We start from the raw sequence: 25584 nt of genomic DNA, 5'->3' as shown, positions 1-25584 counted from the left end.
TTCAGAGTCCTCTGTAGCTCTGGAAAGCCACGAAATCCAGCTCTGAGATATAGGGAGACCATACTGACTGGGTGGTCTTCCAAGGAAGCTTTGTTTGATAGAGAAGGTATAGATTTAGTAGATATAAGCCAGAAGCTGGTGGTCCTTGGCCCTTCCTTCCCCCCTGATCCCCTTGTTTGGAACACAGATAAGGATACAATGCCTAGAATGGCAGAGCCATCTTGAGGTCATGAGGACAAGGTGAACACACAGTAAGGTTAGTAGAGCTGTGTGCTTGACAGCATTTTTGAGGTGCTCTACAAGCCTCTGGACTTCTTGGTACATGGGGAAAAGAAATCCATCATTTGGTCATCACGACAGCTGTTGCTTACAGCAGAATGCAATCCTTGGCTTTTAAAGAATTACTTGGAAGATAATGAAGTTAGAGGACTTGAGTTAGTACTTTTCCCCAGTAAGTCTCCACTTGTATCAGAAAAGGAGAAACACAAAGAGTGTGTGTGGCAAAATGGGGGAAAGGCCAATGCCATCCCACGGCAGGAGTGGAAAGAAAGCCGTGGTACCTGCAGAACAGGCCCCATTCCGCCCCCCACTGGTTTCCAGTGGCCAGCACAAGTCATTCCAAGCCAGTGATTTGCATCTAACAAGTCCCATCTCCTGTCTCTTTTCCATTTCCAGCACTGTAGTGAAATACACCAACATATCCAAAAACAAGTTCTTTAGAATATCTTTTCTGGAGATTTTAATCTGTGTTATACCTAGAATTCTGTCATCAAGTAAGTTCAGGGAATAAGTCAAAGTTAATATGGGATTCATTACTGAAGGATTTATTGGACATGTTAGCAGGGAAATCTCCAAAGGAAGGCTGTTTAAGCAGCTTTTCTCAAAATGATTTGCCCAAGGATCCTTTACTTCCCAGAGCCACTTGAGGAACTAGTATTTTGCAAAACACGCTTTGAGAAACACTGAAGTCGCAATGTCACATGCCCCCAAAACATGTGGCTCCTGCATCCCAAGAAGATTTTTGCTCTGTCCTTTGTGGGGTTCTCACGGTAGATGCAAAGATGTTTATTCAGACTTTCTTCCCACATCCTTGGGCCCTGCAATGCATGAATGGTAAACAGATAAGCAACCTCCCTGCCCCAGCAGCCCTTGAATAATGGACTGAGGCAGGCCATTTTCACTCTCCCCAGGTAAAAGTTCATGTTTGGTTAAGCAGGCAATATCCGCTTAAGCGAGATTTCCGAGAGGAAATGATTAAAAGTCACAGAAAGTACTCAGAAGGAAAAAAGGAGGATTGGGTCACGTGAAACATTAGAAATAGGAGACTTCTAGTTTACTATATCATAACACAAATTATTTGACAGAACCCCAAGAGTAACATATATTAGTATCCCTAGAACAAATGTTGAGTAGAGCCCATTTGGGGAAATGTTTAGTATATACTTTATTGTCAACCACAGTAATTGAAGTGGAACGGAGACCTGGAATGATACTTGTCAGATGAACATTGCTTGCATTTAATAACTGCCCATTGCTGAGAAGAAGATGGAGCCATTTTCAGCGTCAGTCCCCGGGGTATTAGCTGGTGTTCCGTGATGTGAGTGAGCTCCTAGGGAAGCTAACCCGCCGGGCTCCAGCAGCAGAGACAGGCATCCTCGTGTCAGCCTCAACGGACAGGCAGAGCAGCAGACTGAGTGTTCAGGCAGTCCCCTGAGGATGGTCTACAGGCCTGTTCCCCTCACGCCCTGAACAGGCCACGGTGGTGCTGCCACACAGGTGTTTCGGCTCACCAAATGAAGGAATAATGCGTGCTTTAAAGCTCTTAAGAGCTTACGGAGAGATGAGGCTCCGAAATCCATAGCCCATTAAGAAACACTAATATCTGTGTGAAGTCCCTGACAGGTCTGTGTAAGAGGATTACTAATGTTCCATCGAAAGAAGCCCAAATAGGAGGCCGAGGGAAAGCTTAGGAAACATGTCAGAGATGGCTTTAATTTTAGCACTCGACAGGGCACTGATTTTAAGGCTTAAAAAGCCATTTGTGGAACTATCAGGCAGCCCTTTTGATGTATTTTATTTTTTTTACCTTGTTAGTACACACTTACGCAGTGCTTACTCTACGCTAGGCACTGTTCCAAGAAGCACTTTACAAATAGTAACTAATTTAATCCTCACAGTAAGCCCACTCACAGGCTGCTTCCTCATCTGTGTTTTACAGCTGAGGAAACTGAGGCACAGAAATGTCACACAGGTTCTATAACAAAGAAGTTCCATTGGATAGGTTTCCATTGCACATAATGTATTAGGACTATCCCTCCAAGGGTCTTCCTTCCCCATTGGATCTTGGCCTTCCCAAGGCCAGGGTCCCATCTACCCTTTCCTGTGTTCTTTTTCTTTTTTTTTTAAATTTTTTTTTTTCAACGTTTATTTATTTTTGGGACAGAGAGAGACAGAGCATGAACGGGGGAGGGGCAGCGAGAGAGGGAGACACAGAATCCGAAACAGGCTCCAGGCTCTGAGCCATCAGCCCAGAGCCCGACGCGGGGCTCGAACTCACGGACCGCGAGATCGTGACCTGGCTGAAGTTGGACGCTTAACCGACTGCGCCACCCAGGCGCCCCTCTTTTTTTTTTTAAAGTAGGCATCATGCCTAACATGGAGCCCAACATGGGGCTTGAACTCACGACCCTGAAATCAAGACTTGAGCTGAGATCAAGAGTTGGATGCTTAACCAATTGAGCCACCCAGGCGCCCCTCTTCCCTGTGTTCTTATGCCCAGTCAGCGTTCAATACATACTGGCTAAATGGATCAAAAAGTGTAGGCCTGCATGTCTTTTTTGAGATCCTTGGGGCCACATGTGTGCGGAAATTCAGAATTTTTTGAATTTTAGGAAGTATAGTGCATACATCACACATGACCATGGGTAGGTCTGGGACAGCAGCCCATAATACAATACATTTACATTTCTACAGCTAACCGTATGAATGGCCACCCTAAATGAGTAAACAAAGACTATAAATACAGATAAAGACTAAGAGAGCGTCATGGGAGTTCAGGTGAGGCTCCACCAACAAACAAGCTGTGAAGAAAAAATAAAAGCACTTGGTTTTCAGAGCGTTCTGGATTTTGGAATGGCAGGTGAGGGATGGAGGGCCAATTTCCATGAAGATCTCTAAGCTGTGCTGACCCCAGGGAACCTTCCAGTGGAGAGACGATGTCCCATTCATACGGTCGCTACGTACCGATGACCAGAGCGAGGGCCTGGAGGACACGTGCTGGAGACGTGGGCCTGGCCTGGACTTTAGGGGCATATGCACCTACTCAGGGGGATCAGAGAGGTATATGGGGAAAAGAAAACAGCCCTGGACTGGGGCGCAGTGGAAAAGGTTCAGAGGCAGCTTCCCTCCCTCTGAACCGGTTATTTTGGGAAAAGCATAAGACCAGCTCGGCAAGCATCCACAGGCTAGCCAAGGTGTCATAAAAAATAGTTCCATGCTTACACGTTGGCTTAAGTAGCATGTCTCAACGTTGTGTGGCCAGAAAAAAAAATCCTCCTTCCTTTCATTTTGTTCAAGCAGAGTGACTTCCTATTGTCCTAAACTATGTGCTCCTCATGCTCTAACAAATCACCACAAATGCAGTGGCTTAAAACAACACCTATTTTCTGACAGTTCTGGAGGCCAGAAGTCCAGAACATGTCTCATGGGGCTAACATCAAGGTGTCAGCAGGGCTGCCCTAGGGGACCGTCTGTCTCCTTGCCGTTTCCACCTTCCACAGGCTGCCCGCATTCTGGGGCTCACGGCCCCTTCCTCCACCTTCAAACAAGAGCTGGACGGTGAAGGCTTTCCATCACTCTGCATCACTCTGACCAACTCTGGCCCTCCTACCTCCCTCTTTCCCTTTTTTTTTTTTTTTTAATTTTTTTTAACATTTATTTATTTTTGAGACAGAGAGAGTCAGAGCATGAACAGGGGAGGGTCAGAGAGAGAGGGAGACACAGAATCTGAAACAGGCTCCAGGCTCTGAGCTGTCAGCACAGAGCCCGATGCGGGGCTTGAACTCACGGAGTGCGAGATCATGACCTGAGCTGAAGTCGGACACTTAACCGACTGAGCCACCCAGGCGCCCCACCTCTTTCACTTTTAAAGAGCTTTGTTTTTATTTTTTTTTTAACTTCTTACATTTATTTTGAGAGAGAGAGACAGAGCATGTGAGTGGGAGACGAGGCAGAGAGAGAGGAGAGAGAATTCCAAGCAGGCTCCACACTGTCAATGCAGAGCCCAACACAGGGCTTGAACTCACGAACTGTGAGATCACGAATGGAGCCGAAATCAAGAGCCAGAAGCTTAACAGACTGAGTCACCCAGGTGTCCCTAAGGAGCTTTGTTTTTACATCAGGTCCACCTGGATAATCTCCTCATCAAAAAATCTTAATCACATCTGCAATACCCTCAGCCTTTCAAGGTCACGTATGCAAAAGTTTTGGGGATTAGGACAAGGACATATTTAGGGGGCGGGGAGGCAGTATGTCTATAACAGTATCTAAATTTCTTTTGCATTCCCAGCGTCTAATGCAGTGCCAGACACAGAGCAGAGGCTTAATCAATGTCTGCTTGGCCTTCATCCATATTACTTAAGTGTCTCCAACCATCAACTTCCTCATCTATCAGTAGATAAAAATACCTATTAAGAGCCTCACATGATATAATGCAGACGAAAGTGCTCTGAAAACTACAAAGAACCAGCAGACAAGATCCCACTGACTAGTAGTGGGGAGTACATGCATCCGTTTGTGAAACAGCTAGCATATAAATAAGGAACGACAGCATGATGCTAAGAGGATTCCATTCAATTTGGTAAGTCATTATGGAAGACAGTTGCTGGGGATCTAAATCATGTTATCACGTGGCCTTGAGGTAGTCCAGCTTGGGACATGGCCTAATTTAGTGCCCAAATTAAAGAGGGTGCTATAATGTCTACTCTGGGGCAAAAGTATCAACTAGGACTCTTGCAGGCAAACAGAACACATGGTCACCTCAAGTATACTGCCTGGGGGTTTCACCCAGCTCAGTCACCACAAGTATACTGGCCCTGGAGCCAGACTGCCTGCAACCAGATGCAGATCCACACTCAGACCTCTGAGACCTGGGGCACGTTATTTAACCAATCTCTGTCTTGATTTCCTCATCTATAAAATAAGGATAACAGACACCCCCCACCCCGTCCCCGCCCCTGCAACGCTAATGCGAGGATGAGTTATTACATGGGGAGCATCCAGAACAGCGCCTAGAACACAGTAAGAGGTCAGTACAAGTTAGTGATCATCACCCTTCAAGGCCAGCCATACTCTAATTTCTCACACATTCCCAGCACAGAACTTCTAGCGTTTTCCCATACACCCAGCCAGAAGGCAAAGGGCTGGCATGGCTTAGCAGCAGTAAACAAATCTCTACGAGGACTGACAATCTTTTTGTTGACACCTGCTTCCTAATACCCCCCTTTCTGCTTTCCCATCCCAGCTCTTGAGCTCACTGTGGATCACAGAGCTGCAGCCCAGGCCTGGGCTCCTACAGAGCTTTGTCATGAAATCTAGCAAAACCCTTTGTTATTAGAGAGGGAGACAGGCTGACTGGAAGATTAACTCCCTAAAGCAGCAGTCTCTGCAGCGAGTGCCACTGTGTCCAGCTGATAGAGGGGGTGATATCTTACTTCTAATTTTAAACTTCGGAACACTAAAATTATAATGTGCTAGCGTCATTTTTAAAATGCAAGCGGCACCAACATGTTCCTGCCTCTATTACCCCTTGTCACTTCTGTCCTAAATGAAACCCCAAGTTATGTCTCAGCAGAAAGATGTTATAAGTACAAACTAAACTACTTCTGCAGAACTTAAAAAACAATTTTTTTTTTACTGTTTATTTATTTTTGAGAGAGACACAGAATGCAAGTGGGAGAGGGGCAGAGAGAGAGGGAGACACAGCATCCAAAGCAGGCTCCAGGCTCTGAACTGTCAGCACAGAGTCCGATGCGGGGTTCAAACCCACAAACCGCGAGATCACGACCTGAGCCGAAGTTGGACGCTTAACCGACTGAGCCACCGAGGCGCCCCTCTTCTGCTGAACTTTTATGCTATTTACACAGGTTATAAAAATAATAGCTGCAATAATTAATATTGATTCAGTGCCAGGCATTGTTCTAAGCCCATTATGGGTATTTGAGCTCCAACAATTCTATGAAGTAGGGACTATTATTATCCCCCATTTACAGATGAGAAAAAGAAAACACAGAAGGGTAAAAGGAAGGAATGAACTCTGACATTCTGGCTTAAGTCAGACACCAACTCTGCTTCCTCTCCTGCTGGAAAGCCAAGCTCGCTCTGGCCCAGCAGGTGCCATCCTGGGAGACTAGTTACAGAAAACAAGCACTTCACCTGCCTGTGTGCAGAATGCCTTCATCTCCTCTGTCTGTCTGGCAAACTCCTACACATCCTGCACCACCCTGCCCTCTGTCAGCCTCCAGTGTGCATCCCTGGGTGCACTGAAGGCAAACAGTGAGTTTTCGATATGGCAGGTATTCAGTAACTGCTTCATTTTTTTTTTAGGTATTGATGTTTAAACAGCATTAGCCATACAAAGGGCTTCAGAGCAGCTTTTGTTTTCAGAGTACGCTCCTTGGGTTAATCTAAGACAGAATTTGATTTAGAGAACTGTGATGTGCACTCACGCAAGACCGCGTCATACACGAGGATACACTGCGGGCCGCGGCACGGAGCTTCACACACATAAACCTCACGCGTTTCGGCAGAGGCAGGCTGTTAGTTTTCCTCAGCTCAGTTTAATAAAGCTACACAGACCCAGAACCACATGCCGCCGGAACCATTCGATAGCTTCTAACGCAACAAGTCCCCCAGACACACACGCAGCCCGGCGTCGCCCCGGCCACCTTACTTGTTAATGTTGCTGCCTTCTTTCAGTCGCTCTCCCGCGGCTCCGGTTTTGGACACTCTCTCGCTACCCGCCAGGTCCACCAGGCTGACCTTACTGACCTTCTCTCCGGAGTTCTAGTTGGAGGAAACAGGACAACGACACACGTGAGTGCAAATGCAGATGTCTACACGGATGTTGGTACTGTAACTGAGGGCAGCCTCAGCGGCCAGGCCCCTGCAGCAGGGCAGGTAAGAAGCTATGCAGACTCGCATTTGCACGGTCAAATTAATTAATTAATTAATTTATTTATTTATTTATTTAAAAAAAATTTTTTTAATGTTTATTTATTTTTGATACAGAGAGAGACAGAGCCTGAACAGGGGAGGGTCAGAGAGAGAGGGAGACACAGAATCTGAAGCGGGCTCCAGGCTCTGAGCTGTCAGCACAGAGCCCGACGCGGGGCTCGAACTCACGGACCGTGAGATCATGACCTGAGCCAAAGTCGGACGCTTAACCGACTGAGCCACCCAGGCGCCCCTGCACGGTCAAATTTAAACTGCCATGCGAACGCAGTGTTTGTTATATAGCTGGGGAGCAAGCACGCTTAGCTTTCAGAATACAGTCAGGAAGCGGGAGGTTTTCTGTGCCTTTGAGGAAACACCAGCACATCAGGATGCCTGCATATTCAGGTCAAATTCCTCTCCTTTCGAAAAAGTGTTCTTTAGGCTAAAGATTGTGGTTTTTTTCTTTAATAGCCCATAAGGGTTATGAGGTAGACACAGCTGTTTTTAGGGGAATTTCAGGATGAAAGTATACATATTAAAAGCTGTATGGCGACATCATCATGCTCTTTAGGGAGTTTACACAAGAAACCCTATATTTTTTTAAAGTTCTATATAAAGGAAGACCTAATAAACTAAATGATTTAAGCAAAGTGGCTCAGCTAGTAAGTAGGAAAGCCCACACAAAATTCTCAGCAGCAGAACCCAACCCAAATACTTCACTGCTGCAGATATGAGTTCTTTTATTGCCACCAAAGGTTCCCCCCATCCCTCACCCCAGACTGCAGGTCGTAAAGCGTCTGCGTGATTATGATGTTGAACACAGCATGGGAGCGGCTACTTTCTTCATTCATGTTGGTTGCAGCTACGGTCCGAGACTTATTTCCCTCAGACATCAATGACTCGATATCCTAGAGGCAAAGCATAAGGAAAACATCAGAAGCAAACACATGGGAATGCAGTCCCGCCTACCAGGTGTACAGATTAATGACCATCCCTGGGACGCAGGGTCACCGCCCTTCCACCCGAACCTCCGCGGGGCACGGTGGGAGCCTTTACCTCCCTCTCCGCTTTCTAAGATACGAGATGTTTCCCCCAGTCTGGCCCTCCCACAATTGTCCCCTTTCTCTGTTCAGCACCTTTTTTTGCCCCGGCAAGTTCCTAGGGAAGAAAAGAAATGTGTATCGAGCTCCAGATAGTAACAGCAGTGACCTTATTTTATTCTAACTCTCCTGTGCTTCACACGCTGCATGGCTGTCTACTGCTTTTGTGTCCCCCTCCTCCCACACCGTGCTTCTCCAAGGACAGGGACTTTTCCTTATTCATCCTTGGATACCTGTCTTTGAACACTGGGAACCTATGGGCTCTCACACAATGTTTGATGAATAAGTTTTATAAAAGATGCATTCTCCTGATGTTACCCACAGAACACTGACGTTCATGGAGATCAAGTTAACTTTTCCTACATCTAGTCAGAGACAGAGCGGGGAAGCAAATCACAAGCTCCGTGGCTCTTACTAATAAGTGACAGGGTGAGATGGACACTGACCCCCAGCACACTGAGCTAGGACCCACACACCTGAGCGAAGGTGCTGACTTAGCACCTTTATGCCAGAGAGTTTTCCATTTGCTTCAGCACCTAAGTGCTTCTAAAGTGACGACTGCACTCTGGTTCTGATTTGAGCAACACTAAAACCTTCTTCATCTAAATGGCTGGAGGGAGTTATCTCACAGATTAATTTTAGTCACACTGAGTCCGAGGTGATGATGGGACGGCCACAACCTCCAGACCACACACCTAGATAGAGGATGTTTTGGCTCACTCGTCTGTCTGCATCCCTCAGCAACACAGAGCAGGTTGTTTTGGGGGGTTTCCGGAGCAGTGACAATAGAAGCAAGGTCAAAACATCTAGTCGGGAATATATAGAGGCGTTAAAGTCAAGTAGCAGGAGAATGAGACGGGTCAGTCAATGGAGAGAGGAACAATTCGGACAAACAGAAGAACCAGAAGAGTGAAAAGCAATGGAAATGGGCACAGGAGACGCTGTCAGAGGGAGGAGCGTGAATTTACTACCCAACACTGCTTATGTGCATCTAGACTTCTCTAGGAGGACATCACTGGCAACCTTGGGGAGGCTATTTTCAAGAAAGTGGTATGAAAGAAAATATTCAGCAACTCAAAATGCCGAGCCTCTTAGCCACACTGTAATGCCTTCACAACAAAGCAGGTTGAAGGTGTTTCTTTCCATGTAGGGGATGTTGCTACTGGGCTCCCGAGACCACACGTGGTACCAATATGCTATAAAGCATTCACATAAAAAATACATTCAACATTACTTACATGCTTCAATTTACCACCATTTTTTTTTAATGACTTTTTTTTTTTTTTAATGACACTTACCTCAAAACTAGTGACAGCCAGCTGGGATAAACCATCTACATATGGCCCCAACACTTTATGCTCTCGAACTTTAAGAGACTGTCTATTCCTTTGGGAGGAAGTAAAAAGGAATGAATGAATCAGACCAAACTGGGAAGCTTTTCTTTCTTTTTAAGTACTCGGAAACTAAGATTGCAATATTTTTAATGATCAAAAAAAAATTCTAAAAGCTACTTTATTTGGATTAGCAAAACAGCATTCCATATGAGGAATGTCTTTTATACTCTGATTTCTATTTAAAGTAGCTTACTCTATTTAAAAAATTCTATCTTTACTCCCAAACTAAACACCCAGGACACAGAATACTAGGTTAGGTGAACTTGTTCGAGTAGATGAACTTTAGTTTTACGTAGAAGAAAAGGAAGGAAGGAAGGAAGGAAGGAGGGAAGGAAGGAAGGAAGGAAGCCCTTTGGAAGACAGTTGGGCAGTACCTCATAAAGTCAGAGATTCAATATCTTATTGCCTGCAAGTCCACCCCAGATGCAGTCCCTAGAAACCCGGACATTGGCAACACCCAAGAGGACACAACAAGAATGCTCAGAGTGGCACCGTAGCAGTAGAAAGCGGAAACCACACAGGCGACAGGCGTGAGACAGGCTATGGTAATCATATAATGGAACACCAAAAAGCAGTAAAAGTCAATGCATCCTTACTTCATATCATCAGAATGAATGAATCATGAACAGGAAACTACAAGTCAATGAAGGACATATATATGATAATGTCACACAAAGTTTCAAATTGTGCAAAATTATGTGCAAATTTTACGAGGGGTGAAGATAATGAGAAACATAAAATTCCTAACAGTGGTTACCCTGGGGAGGGGTAGGGAATGGAATGGAATCCAAGAGAAACATATAGGGGCTCCAAAAATATTGGTCATGTTCCATTTTATTAAGCCAAATGGTAAAGAGGGTAGTCAATTTTATTATTATTTATATCTTACATGTGTTATAAGTGTTCTTTCATATGCAAATAGTTAATAACTTTAAAGTAAATATAAACATTTCCCACGATTGGTTCACTTCCTTGTCACCTACCATTTTGATCGTATACCTTTGGTAACACCCTTGACCACACAGCAGCTAGAAGCATATAAAATAATTCAGGATACTGAATTGTATTTAGAGAATGACCTGAACACACAGAGACACCCCACAGACTTGAAACACAGGGTCAAAATGCACCACAGAATTAACAACGGTTATTTTTAGTTTTGAGGGATTATAGGTCATTTTTAGTTCTTACTACGTTTTGCCTATTTTCTGAATTTTCTATGAATATGTGTTAGTTTTAAGTCAGTAAAAAAAAAAATTAAGGAAGAAAAGTAAATGACCCTTTTTCTCTCTATGAATCAAGCTCATCTGGTTTTTATCACCTCATTTTTAAAAAGTGAGGTGGGGATTTCCCCTTGGGTCCACTTACTCATAGTCTCTATGGGTGGGGCTCAGGCCAGCACATTCTTAAAAAGCCCCCCAACGTGATTCCAGCACACAGCCCAGGGAGAGAATGGCTTGCCCGGGCTGAGTTCTTTCAAGCCTTCAAGCACTTACTCTAATTTAGAGCTGCTGCTTTCCACATGAATGGGAGAACCAATGTGTCATTCTTAACTCAATTTGTATGAACAAGCCATGGTAGCAAAAATAATACCAACGTAAAAACGTCTTTTTAAATGGCATACGTAAGCAACTTTATACATGAATTTAGGATAAACTACATGTACTGGGTCTACCAGCAGGCTTTGGTTTCTCAGCGAATGAACTGAAACCAGAGCAGTGACCCAATGGCTCAAATAAATATATTCACTTGCAGTTTTAACTTAAGGATCATTTACAATTATTACCCCCCATTATAAGCTTAATTGCAACCACTAACTTACCCTTTGGGGTCTAAAAGATCCCGAACTTTCTCATTATAAATTTCCATATAGGATACTTCGACTTTAAAGGTCTGTGACTCATTTTGCTCTAGGGAGATCCTTTTAAATAAAGCACAGCAGAGCCTTGGAATAAGGCCCAGCTGCTCAGCACTGCCCATCATGGAGAAGGATTTTCCTGAACCTGGAGAAGATCAAGCAGAAAGAAGGGAGGAAGCAGAGGAAGTGAAACATAATGCTTCCATCATATGAGTTTCCTACATACACACACCAGGGTCACATAGCAGATGTGGCAAACATTGCCCTCAAACTCATGCCCTCGGGCAGTAAGGCAACTATTCTTTCTATAACACGCATGGTCTCCAGTTTGACAGAGGGATGCCTACAAATATAACCACTACAGATACATGATCTTGAAAAGTATGTATAGTAAGTATCAAGTATACATTATTGAGTAACATTGACAGTCCTTGGCCACAAAAATAGTTTATTTTTGTGAAAGTATCCTCTCACCGAGTCTCCTAGCTGTCCTGTGATGTGACAGCAGGGAGTACTGGCATGACTTAGTCTAACTTTATAACTGAAGCAATGTTAACGGCTGAGCCCCTAGCATGCTTCTGTTCTACGTGTTCCAAGCACCTGTCTCACAATCTTGGTTTAATAATCCATCACCGCTCAAGGGGCACCTGGGTGGCTCAGTAAGTTAAGCGTCGGACTCTTGATTTCAGCTCAGGTCATGATCTTATGGCTCACGAGGTCGAATCCCCCATCGGGCACTGTGCTGGCAGTGCGGAGCCTGCTTGGGATTCTCTCTCCACACCCCGCTGTCTCTCTCTCTGCCTCGCCCCCACTCACATGCACACACGCACGTGCACGTGCCCTGTCTCTCTCAAAATAACTAAACTTAAAAAATATCCAACACCACTCTTGTGCCCAGGGAAGGTCCTCCGTATAGGACGATACTAAGGGTTGTTCTACCACTTTTTACTAGAACCTTTATACTGAGAAACTGGTGATTATTTTTCCAGTTCGAATACAGTTAAAACTACAATTTAGGAAAATGACACTTAACAGTTTGAAACTAGCCTTGCTCAATTACTCAGTTACCAAAATTGTTGAACCTTCAGAAGGAGGGGCCTTTTGATCATCAAATTCAGTTAAACCCACAAAATCAGAAGTATGTTTCTGTCACTTCCCAGGAAGTGTCACTAGAAAGTGCTTTCTAGTTCTAGGCTTTAAGAAATGCGTATTTAATATTACTGACTATAAATACAGCTACTTACCTGTCTGTCCATATGCAAAAATACAAGCATTATACCCCTGGAAGGCTTTTTCAAGAATTCCTTCCCCAAGGCACTTGAAAACCACTTCTTGACCTAAAAAATAAAATAAAAAAACAACCAAAGAAAAGAATGATTTTTCTTGACATGTTTGGATTAGTAACAGAGTCCCGGTTATTAACAATAGTCTCTCAATCCAAAAAAGATGTTAAAAGTGTATTGTGTGACTACTTTCGAGGGCTGTGTATTAAGAGCTCAGTTCCTGGGGCACCTGGGTGGCGCAGTCGGTTAAGCGTCCGACCTCAGCCAGGTCACAATCTCGCGGTCCGTGAGTTCGAGCCCCGCGTCGGGCTCTGGGCTGATGGCTCAGAGCCTGGAGCCTGTTTCCGATTCTGTGTCTCCCTCTCTCTCTGCCCCTCCCCCGTTCATGCTCTGTCTCTCTCTGTCCCAAAAATAAATAAATGTTGAAGAGCTCAGTTCCTGAATTAGTTCATGATTCTACCCGTTCTTTCCCTCTTGGGACACTTCTCCAGGCACGGATGCTGGAGGGCCACACCGAAGCATCGTTTAAATTCTGTTGCGCTTCCTCCCAAGAGTTGGTATTAAAATGGCATTCAACATAATGGTCCTATCTCCCCATCTGGATTCTGAGCTTGCAGTGAGCTGGAGCCTTGTCAGACGCATCTCGAGAGGTGTAAGTACCTAGCACAGTGCAAAGTACGGGCCAAGTGCAGAGAAACTGTTCATTGTTTGGTGGGTGGGGCGGGGTGTGGAGCAAAGGCACCTGTCTGCTTGTCCCCATGGTGGGCTGGAGGACGAGTTCCCTTCTGCGGGCCTGCCTACAGCTTACTGCAATTCTTGGCGATGTTCAGTCATGCGCAATACAGCCAGTAGCAACCGGCTGAAGAGAAAAGCGTGAAAATCTTTTTCAACAGTGAAGGCGGCATTTACTACCCTTTGAAATTTGTGACTTTCTAATATTCATTCCCCGTCATTAAGAGAATTAAAACGATGCTCTCCTTCCTGTGCTCTACTACTCCTGAACAGTCACGATTACAGTATTTGCCAAAACTACTGGTTTAAGTACCTCTTTCCTCCAGTGGACTGAGAACCCCCCGATTGATGTCGGAGACTATAATCTGTTTATTTTTGTAATCCTAGGGCCTGGGACAAAATGCTTAATAAATGTTGGTTGAAAAGAATGAGTCCTTTTTTTTTAATCCTACACAACAATTCCTTTTACGTTTGGAGGTAATGCAACAGAACATAAGCTCTCAGGTGTACTTCTTCTTTCCTGCAAAGTTGGATCGGATTTTAGCAGTCCCTTGTTACATTGGGGCACCTCATGGCTGCAGAATGGGACTCTTATAAATGTTAAATGTGAAACAAGTAATATTTTCAACCATTAGGTTGGCGAAAAACAAAATTTTGGCAACAATATAGCTAGACTGAGGAAATACAGGCATTTTCATAACCTGCTGGTGGGAGAAAAAACAAATGCAGCCATTTGAAGAAAACCTTGCAGCACCTTTGAAAGAGAATATAAATAAGCCCATACTCTGGCCCACTGTGAGGCACGCGCCCTAGAGGCATTCCCACAAGGGACCCCTGTAATAGGGTGCTCATGGCAGCATTAGTTTTCTTCTTCTTTTTAAAATGTTTATTTTTGAGAGAGAGAGAGGGAAGGGACAAAGGGCGGGGGGCAGAGGATCCAAAGAGGGCTCTGTGCTAACACTAGCGAGCCCAAGGTGGGGCTCGAACTCACAAGCCATGAGATCATGACCTGAGCCAAAGTCGGATGCTCAACCGACTAAGCCACCCAGGCTCTCCAGGGCAGCATTATTTCAATTCTCTAAGTTGGAATAAAGTTAAATGCCCATTAATAAGGGAGTAGAGACATAAAATGTGACTATTTTATATGACAAAGATAACAAACCATGTAAAAAAAAATAAAACAAACGTGTGTAAACAATGCTGGAATTCAAAAACATTGCTGCATTTAACAAAAGTCATGTGCAAACTATACATACAGGGTAAAGAACTTATGTCAAATAGAAAGAGAGAGAGAGAAAAGCACTAAAGTTAGAAAAAATGAAATGGAAGAAAAAATGCCAAATTGAGATAACCTTATTTCTCTCTGACCTCTACCATCTAGTGCAGAGCCTGGTACCTAAGAGTATTTAAAACATGTTGGTGTACCACACGGATTTTTTTGAAGGGTGTAACCACCCTGAAACACACAGGTTTGTTGTGAAGACCAACTAAAGATGTGTGTGTGTGTGCACGTACTCATGTACAGACTAAAAAGAAGGCAATGACAAAGTTAACACCCACTACGTCACCATTTTTTTCTGGTGCGTCTTCTCAAAAGATCTTCCTTATCCTGCATGGACTCCCCCAAGGCCCACGCCCAAAGGCAGGCCTTAAATCTGGAGCAGAGCCCTGCCGTGTAGAACACAGGAGTTGAACACAGCCCGCGCTCAGGCTTGTGAGATCTGACCGTGGTCCTCAGCCAGACCCAAGTGCCAGCCACCCGCAGGCTCTGAAGGCACCACTTTCTTGGCACAAGCAGATGAATGGAGCCATCTTGTTGGATCTCCCACCCTGGTCAACCAGCCCCTCAGGAAGTGGGTGTGGGTGGGGACAAGACGCTTCGAGGCTTGGCTAGGTCAAACATCCTGCCCGTAATTCATGATTTCAACTCCTATTCGGTAACTTGAAAAAAAGCTCCTGCTTGAGCTGACTGCAGGATTCAACTGCAGGGGAGCACTGTGGTTAGAGCATGACCATGGCCACTCAGTCAGGAACCTCTCTCTTCCCATGTTAGGTAGTGAGATACAATACTTCTGACTTATGCACCTGAGGCCGAGCAGGATGGAAATATGAGGACTTATTTTCTCCATATTCTTCTTCTTTTTTTTAATGTTTAGTTTTGAGAGAGAGAAACTGCGTGTGTGTGAGTGGGGAAGGGGCGGGGGGGTGGGGCTAGGATCTGAAGCGGGTTCTGTGCTGACACCAGAGAACCTGATGCAGGGCTTGAACTCATGAACCATGAGGTCATGGCCTGAGCCAAAGTCAGCTGCTTAATGGACTGAGCCACCCAGGCGCCCCTCTTCATATTCTTTTAAAGGCAAATCACAATGTTGCTTATTCTTAGTACAAATGGTCTTTTAAACTAAAGATTAGTCAAAAACAGACAAACACAAAAAACCAAGAATGAATGACACAGAGCTACATGAAATAGGTTTAAGGCATGTCAGGTGAAGAAGAACCACAAAACAATCCAAGATATGTATACTAAAATTGCACACAAAATAGACCAAATGATTAGAGAATTCTCCAGGATGTAAAAATATAAGAATAAACTGGTTTGGGGGCACCTGGGTGGCTCAGTCAGTTGAGCATGTGACTCTTGATTTTGGTTCAGGTCGTTATCCCAGGGTTGTGGGATTGAGCCCCGCATCAGCATGGAGCCTACTCAAGATTCTCTCTTTCTCCCTCTGGCTCTGTCCCCTGCTCACATTCTCTCTCTCTCTCTCTCTAGGGGGGAAAAAAACTTAAAAAAAAAAAAAAAGAATAAATTGGTTTTGCCTATGTCGAAATTATTACAAATACTAAAGAGGATATAAATTAACCTTTTAAAGTTGGATACTTTTATTATTTATGCAACTAAGAAGAAGACAGTTTTTATCATCTGCTCTGTTTGCATTGCACTTTGTGTTTCACATCATTGAATCCTTGCAGTACCCAGCACCAGAGGGTACGGATTGTGATCTGAACGGAGGCTGGGGCTCGGAAAGGGGGATCATTCGCCCAAGATCACACCGCCAGTGAGCGGCAGGGCCGGGGTCTGTCTGCACTGACTCCTGAACGTTAAGGCAGATGCTTAGCCATCATCAGTGACTCACGTTGCAGGACAACTAGGAATCTGATACTCCCACCTCTGGTCTCCTTGGTTTTGTTTAGATTTTTCTCACCAATTCTAGAACTCACCACACCGCGCTATTTTTTTCCATTTTTCTCTACCCCTGGGTGGTGAAAATGGCTGCTCTTGTGTCTTGGAAGAGTCCTTGGCACACAGTAGGCACTTTTATTTCCCAAGTTATTCCTCTGTTGACATAGCTGTCCTCAGACTAAAGTGTATTTAATTGGAGGCCCCTTTCCTCATTAGTGAGAACTGACACATCAAAATATTATTTGCTGAACTTAAAAAGAAATGTTCAATTGCATTAGAGTTTATACTTTGATCAAAGTATGGCTGTTTTTGAAATTCTAATGAGCCCCTAAAGACTACAGTACCCTTGGTTAAATAAGGCACTGGGGACAGACATGAATAGATGTGTTAACATAATATGTATACTAATTGGACAATTTTGATAAAAATTACAGATTATACTTTTCCTGGCACCCATATAGTAGCCTCCTGGACATTAAAACAAAATATACGTGACAGAAAAAAACAAACTAGTCTCTCTGATTTGTACTAAATCTGTGCATGTGCTTTTCAAAAAGTCAAGTTCTCTTAGACATTTAGTTATGCTTGACAGACGGAATATAATTCAGATTTAACATATTTAATAAAGTTTTAGTTATAAGTAGGAAAGGAAAAACTTCTGGGGAATACAAAATGGAATATGAAAAAGTAGAAAACAATTATACTGTGTTTCTGGAAAGAGTTCATCTCTTTTCCATCCTTAAATAACCATCTTGAAGCAGAATTTGTAAAAGGATAAATACAAAGAACTATTGTTATGTTCATGTATTTTTACAATTTTAAGCAAGACTGGATTCTAGAGAGACTGGAATACATTTTGTCACTATGGCTTCATGTCTTAAGGGAAATTTATTCTTCTTTATGACAGGAAATAATGAAGACTTTCCCACCTCCACAAAGTTACATCAATATTACTAATTTTTTAATAGCTGCTTAGCTTCCCATTGTATGTTTAACTGATGCAATCAGTTCCCCACTATGGATATTTAGATTATTTCCTTTTTCTTAAGTATTTATCTTCGAGCACTTTTCTATTGACTTTACGAGGCAAAACTCCAAAAAATCTAATTACTGAGTCCTCTAGCAATCATTCTTCTTGGTTTTGACAAAAAAACTAAAATTTTCCTTTCCTTTGTTTATTGCTCACTTTGTACGCATTCTTTAATAAATTGATTACTTGGGTTGTATGTTTCTTTTTATAAATCAATTGGTTTAGTCACTGATTTTCTTACTTAAAAATGCTCATCATGTATCAAGGGTATTAACCTTTGGTCTACTCTATGTTGTAAATATTGTTTCCTAATCTGTCATTTACTTTTTATTTTTATTTTTATTTTTTTTTTAATTTTTTTTTCAACGTTTATTTATTTTTGGGACAGAGAGAGACAGAGCATGAACGGGGGAGGGGCAGAGAGAGAGGGAGACACAGAATCGGAAACAGGCTCCAGGCTCTGAGCCATCAGCCCAGAGCCTGACGCGGGGCTCGAACTCCTGGACCGCGAGATTGTGACCTGGCTGAAGTCGGATGCTTAACCGACTGCGCCACCCAGGCGCCCCGTAATCTGTCATTTACTTTTTAATCTCATGTTGGTTTTTGTCATACAAAAGCTTTTGGTTGTTCATATCCAAATCTTTCACCTTTTCCTTTGTAATTTTTCCTATGGTATATGTTATGCTTTTATGCTTCCAAAATCCTTTTGTTTTATTATTACCCCAAATTATATAGGGATTCACCTAGATTTTCTTCTAGTTCTGTTATTTTTGTTTTTTACAGTTTTATTTTCAAACCTGAACTCTGCCCCTTACCAGCTGTGTGACCTTGAGCAAGTTCTGGGTTTCTACATTAGTAAATCAGGAACAATGACTGCTACCTTAGTGGGTTGCTGGTATGATTTAATAAGGCAAGAAAGGTAAAGCATATACCATAGGGCCTGGCTGGTGTAAGTATAGAATATATTTTAGTTAATATCCATTGTTATCATCATCCCTTAATCTTTAATCAACTATAATTGATTTTGGTAGAGAGAAGGAGGTAAACATCTAATTATTTTTCCTTAAAATAGTTCCTTCATTGGGATGAGCCTGGGTGGCTCAATGGGTTAAGCATCTGATTCTTGATTTCGGCTCAGGTCATGATCTCAAGGTTTGTGAGATCAAACTCAGCATCAGGCTCCATGCTGACAGCACAGAGCCTGTTTGAGATTCCCTATCTGCCCTTCCTCCACTCACACTCACTCACGCGCTCTCTCTCAAAATAAATAAACTTAAAAAAAAAAAATAGTTCCAGGGGCGCCTAGGTGGCTCAGTTGGTTAAGTGTTTAACTTCAGCTCAGGTCATGATCTCATGGTTTATGAGCTCAAGCCCCATGTCGGGGTCTGTGCTGACAGCTCAGAGCCTGGAGCCCACCTTGGATTCTGTGTCTCCCTCTCTCTCTGCCCCCACCCCCTGCTCACACTCTGTCTGTCTCTCTCTCTCTCTTAAAATAAATAAACATTAAAAACAACTAAAAAAAAATAGTTCCTTCATCTTTTCAACCATTCTGTGAGGTAATTCAATTTCAAAGATAAAATAAAAGATACTTATTCTTAGAAAAAAATTTTAAAGGAATCATGTATTGCATTTCTCTAGCGATGGAGAACTTTTTTAATGTTTATTTTTGAGATAGAGAAAGCGTGAGTGGGGGAGGGGCAGAGAGAGGGAGACAGAGGATTCGAAGCGGGCTCTGTGCAGACAGCAGTGAGCCTGATGTGGGGCTCAAACTCACGAATCACGAGATCATGCCCTGAGTCGAAGTTGGACGCTCAACCAACTGAGCCACCCAGGCACCCCTCTAGCAATAGAGAATATTTTTAAATATTTCACTGACCAAATATAATGGTGGGGCACTCTCACACATGAAAGAGAGTGAGAGATCGAGCAAGTATATGGTAGTGGGGTATTATGTTTTATTTGTGTTGGTGTGTGTGTATGTATTTGTGTGTTGGGTGTACATGGGATTATATGCATGTTGGGTGTATGTGTACGTGTGTGTGTTGGGGGTGTGTGTGGCATGTGTTTTGGGTTGTATGGGGGTATGTATATGTGTGTATGTGTGTTGGGGGTACATGTATGTCTATGCTGAGGGTATGTGTATGTCAGTGTGTATGTGTGTTATGTTGGGGCATCATGAGGAGAGGAAGAAAAAACAACATTATTTGGGGCAGGATATGCCAACCTAATACTGTCCAGTGGAGGAAAAATATTTACTATTGTTTCATAACATTATCTCGGAAGGGTACAGGGGGTAAAAACCAACATAATAAAACCTATCAATAAAACTGCAAATAGATAACATACTCCATAGAGTTCCCCTCGTTTTTCTAATCTGGTGCCTTGTTAGCTGTATGACTCCCTGGCTGGGGTTATATTTAATCAATTCTTTGGCTTGGTAACTTTCAGGGCATTACTGGTATGATAAGAAACAACTATAAAAAGACCAGACTGTCAATCAAAGCCTTAAAATGCACTCTGGACTCTTTATACAGCCTCCTGTCCTCCTCAACATAACTGGCTCCCCATGAGACACAAAGGAGGACTATACTTCACTCTGTGATACAGAGAAAACATTAAATATCAAAGAGCCTTATATGGTCTGTTAAGGAGAGTTTGGTTGATCCAAAAGACTGAACGTTTCCTGCTTTGTTCATTTCTATTTTTTAAACCCAGCAGTCCCCTTTTGCAGCACAGCAGAAAACAACAACAACAACTTGCCAACGGCTTGTTGAAGCTCACTTTGCAAAAAAATGGGGCTGTTTATGTTGGATGGTGGGAATCAGGGAATCCATAAAAGATGCAGTATCTTCACCTAAATGTTTGCTGACCATTGCTCACCCGCAAAGAGAACAAAGCGAAGCGTTGTATGTCTAGGGGAATGCACAACAGCCCATAAGGGAAAGTTCAGAAGTCCTTGGCAAGCAGGAAGATCTGAGTATTTGTTTCTATCCCAGACAAGCCAAGCAAAGCCACAACACTGTCAAACCCAAGAGGTTTGTGGCTTTTCAGCAGCACCGATGCCAGAGAGGAAGTGCCCTTCTCTAGACACAGCCCCACGTGTCTACGGCAGGGAATCCACAGGACAAACCTAACCTCATTTGTTAATAACCATGACCAAAAAGACACCAATTTCCTCTGTGGGGTTTATGCTTAAAACCACCTACGGACGTATGGACAAGTCTTAAAACACAGGCATGTCCAAAGCAATCTGCAACATAATTTCACAGTCGCAGAGAGGGCTCCTGTCCGGAATTTCTGCAACCAAGGTTAGACACCTGACCCAACCAACCCTACATCACATATATAATACAGATCTTTGAAAAGTGAATACCCTGAGTCCCCACGCTTGCGCATAATCTGTCCCTACTGGGTATCGCAGCAAGGATTCAAAGCTATTACGTGTGCACACTGAGAACTGAGCAAGCAAGGTCATTCTCTCTCTATAGCAGGACCCTGATAGCAAAGCGCAGAAGACCAACTAGGGACCAAAGAGAAAATGCACGTACCAATCATATGCCCAACACCTGACTACCAAAGAGGTAGTTACAGAGGCGTATGTTCTAAGAAAAGGGAGAACAAAACAGGAGGGCATAATCCCTGTCTTATTTACAACCTGCATTAAGCAAGGTAGTCTCACGTAGATCATGGCTGAATAAAACAGTAAGTGTGGCAATATGCAGCTAGACATGACATATGCATGGAATATTTTTCGTTTTTCTTTAAAAAAATTTTTTTTAATGTTTATTTTTGAAAGAGAGACAGAACATGAGCAGGGGAGGGGCAGAGAGAGAGGGAGACACAGAATCCAAAGCAGGCTCCAGGCTCAGAGCTGTCAGCACAGAGCCCGACGCGGGGTCGAACTCACAGACCGTGAGATCATGACCTGAGCCAAAGTCGGACGCTCAATTGACTGAGCCACCCAGGCGCCCCATATTTCTCATTTCTCCAAAGTGGGAACATAGAAGAGCATTCAAGATTTCAACACAATCCACACTTTTGTCAGTTTATACAGAGTCTCCTGTTTTCTTTCTTGTCTCTTTTCTCTCTGGAGTGAGAGTGGAAAAAAATGTCTGAACTCAGTATTTGTGACATGGAGCTCGCGGGCCTGCTCGTTTGTGAGCGTGTTTCCCCACCTCCAAGCAGGACTGATGGCCACTGAGATTCTGAGGAGTGTGGGTCTGGCAGGGGGCCCAGTTCCAAACGAGAGCACCTGGGTCCTACAAGACCAAAGGGGTCCCCCCACCAACTCTGCAATGGCAAGGAATGCCCAGCCCGGACCAGGCTTCAGCAAATCCCTCTCCCAAACAGCACAGCTCAGAAACTGTCCCATGTAGTGAAGTTAAGCCTGGTTTCAGTTAAATGACCAAAAACTACAGAGTTCAGATAAAATTAAAAAAAAAAAAAAAAAAAAAGGAGGCTTTAAGGATTGACCTGGTGACACTAGATTTAAGTTTTAATCAACCTCAGAAGTTTGCCATGAAGGGACTTGGGTAAAAGGATCCAGAGGAACTGGGCCATGAGGGTGCAGGGAGAGCACGGGGCCATTTTTCATCATGGTGTCCAAGGGCTATCAGACTTGCAGTGCCTGGGAGTTCTGCTTGCAGCATGGCACAGGGTGACTCACCCAGAAGGACATTTCCACCCCAGCAACGGTGCTGGGACGAGTCATGAGCTGGCAGTGAACCTCGGCTGCTTTTTTGTTGGCAGATAAGGTGGCTGACTCACCCAAGGGGATGGTCAGGCATCGGTGCCCAGGATGGAAGGAGAAACTAAGCCACCTTATGCATGAGGACAGTCTGACAGAGAATGTATTTTGAGTTATTGTGCAGGGTGTTTTCACATAAACCATCTGCTGAGAAAGAAGGCGTTCCTCATTTCTGTCTGATATATTCTCTCTGGTACAGGAGTAGGCCTGACCGCAAATCCCTGCTGGACTGTGGGGAGCACAATATTGACAGCACGTGAGGGGAGATTAAAATAAAGCCCAAACCAAACATAAGCATTCGGGGCTCCAGAGAACGTCTGACAGGAGGGAGAACACTATTAGAATTATTCCTGGCCGGGTTCCAAGCCAGAGGACTGCAACGTGATTTCCGCATACAGCCACTCTTGGGGGATGTCAGAGAAGAGAGGATGGCCTGGAATTACAGGAGAATCCATAGAAACCTTCACACATAATTGTCACTGACTCAAATCTATCTTTACAATTGCTTTTCAGCTCTCTCACAGGTAGGAGGACCTCCAAGAACCTCAGTTTTCTCATCTGTAAAACAGGGACAGTAATAGTTTCAACACGATTGACTACCTGACAATTAAATGACCCACCGCAGGTAGAGGGGTGGGCACAGTGCTGGGAACCTAGTGCTCAGAAGTGTACTGTCTATTGTGATTATTATCCACCTCCCTAAATAGCCTGCGCTATGTTAAATGATGTCTCTGGGTACCATTAAGTAAGGAATAGACAGGGATGAAGAAAGGAAAGCCTGTTAGAAGGTGGGGCTGGGTGGGATTGAAGAATAGGAGTAGAGAGGAGCGCCTGCGTGGCTCCGTCAGTTAAGCGTCTGACTTCGGCTCAGGTCATGATCTCACGGTCTGTGAGTTCAAGCCCCGTGTCGGACTCTGTGCTGACAGCTCAGAGCCCGGAGTCTGCTTCGGATTCTGTGTCTCCCCCTGTCTCTCTGGCCCTCCCCCACTTGTGCTCTGTCTCTGTCTCTCAAAAATAAATAAATAAATGTAAAAAAATTTTCTACTAGCTGGCTCAGCTGGTAGAGCGTGTGACTCTTGATCTCAGGGGCATGAGTTCAAGCCCCACATTGGGAGAGAACCTACTTTAAAAAAAAATAGGGGGCGCCTGGGTGGCTCAATCATTTAACCATCCGACCTCAGATCAGGTCATGATCTCAGTTCATGGGTTCAAACCCCGTGTTGGGCTCTGTGCTGACAGCTCAGAGCCTAGGCCTGCTTCAGATTCTGTGTCTCTTCCTCTCTCTGCACCTCCTCTATTAACACTCTATCTCTGTTTCTCAAGAATAAATAAACACTAACAATACAGGAGTACAGGTAAGAGAAAAACACACACACGCATGCACACACACACACACACACACACACATTTACACACCCACACCAGACACTCACACACGTATACACATACATATATTCAAATATACACACAACATACACACTCGTACAAACACACAAATGCACACTCACACACTCTCTCTTTTTAAAAAATCTAACAATATTAGTTTAGTTCGTGTATTTCAGAAAGGTTTTTCTCTACCAGTAAGGCTGGCCTACCCAAGAGAAAAGTCAAGGCCCCTGTGACCTCACGGGGTACAGGAAACACTGTGTGCAGTGCAGGGACATGAACTGAAACAGTTCCAGTGTGGGCACTTGGCACACTTTACCAAACACAAATACAACCCCACCATGAGTAAACTTCAAAGTCAACATTAAAGATTCTTGTGATAAAAAAAAAAAAAAAAGTTTCTCTTAACTGACCTGCACTTACCCAGCTTTCTGAATTAACTGACATTCTGTTCCATCTGTAAAACAGTACAGAGGCATGCCCCCTCTACCCTAAACCACCCCAGCTGCTAGGCTGTGCTCAGGACCCTGCCAGCTGAGCTATGTTCTCACAAAGGGTCAGCTGTGTCTGCTCCTAAACTGGTTTATGTCATTGTACTTCTCTGTAGTTACATAATTTTATTAACAAATGTAAAAAGACAGTTGCTGATTCTAAGAAAGCTAAGTTGGGCACTTAAGGGAGCAACTTGATGAGGGCTAGTCACCAAAAGAATTGTCAAATGAGGTACGGGTAAGACAATTTGCAAAGGGCCATAAAAGAAAAAAGAAAAATCTAGAAGAACTCTGCATTCAGACTGTTTCCTACGTGTCTTTGAAGATGGCATGCATCATTTATAATGACTCTCTACTTTACCAAATTTTTCAAAGAATCGACCACTACTGCTTCTCACAACTACAGGGAAAATGTCTATGGTTTTGATAAACCTAATAGCCAACAATTACTGAGTATGTGTATTGTGCAAGGTACTTGCTGAGTGCTTCCTGTATGCTTGAATAGTGAAAGAATGAACCAACTCAGCACACTGAAACAAGTATTTTTGGAACTTTGCTAAAATATTGGTTCTATTTCGGCTACTGCTGGCTTTTAGAATGTAAATTGTTTTGTCTCGTCCCTGTTCTTGCTTCAGTTGAACAGTGTGAAAGAGAAATCATTTCTACCTCTGAGCACATAGAATGTCCCATACCATGGGAACAGAATCCAACACAGTGGCTTGCCCCACAGCCGAGCTCACGGCTCAGATGCTCACAGCACAAAGCTACGCTAGCAGAACAAGCATCAGACACAGAACCTTTCTCCTGAACTGCAGGGTGTTAACAATGCCTGAAAACACACGGCCACAGCAAGTTGGAGCAACGTGCCATATGGTGAGGACTGTTATATAACTTCTAAGTCAATAGTTTAGGAGCTCTGGGCCAGGAAATGCTCATGTCCACATTGATCCCAGATAGGCCACCACCAGACTGGTTTTTATTTTTATTTTTTAAGGATTTTTTTAAGTTAATTAGTTAATTAATTTATTTACTTTCAGAGAGAGAGAGAGAGAGCACACATAGGAGGGGCAGAGAGAGAGGAAGAAAGAGAATCCCAAGCAGGGTCCACACTGTCAGCACAGAGCCCGATGCGGAGCTCGAATTCACGAACGATGAGATTATGACCTGAGT

At 43.8% G+C, this 25584-nt stretch overlaps 1 protein-coding gene across 6 annotated transcripts in view; it reads right to left on the bottom strand.

The window, feature by feature from the left end:
• The window catches only part of KIF13A (kinesin family member 13A), a 217401-nt gene that overhangs the window by 74811 nt on the left and 117006 nt on the right, over positions 1-25584 (bottom strand). For all 6 annotated transcript variants that reach the window (XM_047860259.1, XM_047860257.1, XM_047860260.1 and 3 more), the window contains exons 5-9: positions 12809-12901; positions 11529-11709; positions 9611-9698; positions 7986-8120; positions 6950-7062 (exon numbers count right to left, since the gene is read on the bottom strand). In XM_047860259.1, the coding sequence (XP_047716215.1) occupies positions 6950-7062; positions 7986-8120; positions 9611-9698; positions 11529-11709; positions 12809-12901 (610 nt within the window). The remainder of the gene's footprint in view (positions 1-6949; positions 7063-7985; positions 8121-9610; positions 9699-11528; positions 11710-12808; positions 12902-25584) is intronic.

Source organism: Prionailurus viverrinus, chromosome B2, assembly GCF_022837055.1.
Source record: "Prionailurus viverrinus isolate Anna chromosome B2, UM_Priviv_1.0, whole genome shotgun sequence".
Lineage (NCBI taxonomy): Eukaryota > Metazoa > Chordata > Mammalia > Carnivora > Felidae > Prionailurus > Prionailurus viverrinus.
This window is presented reverse-complemented; position numbering and strand designations above follow the sequence as displayed.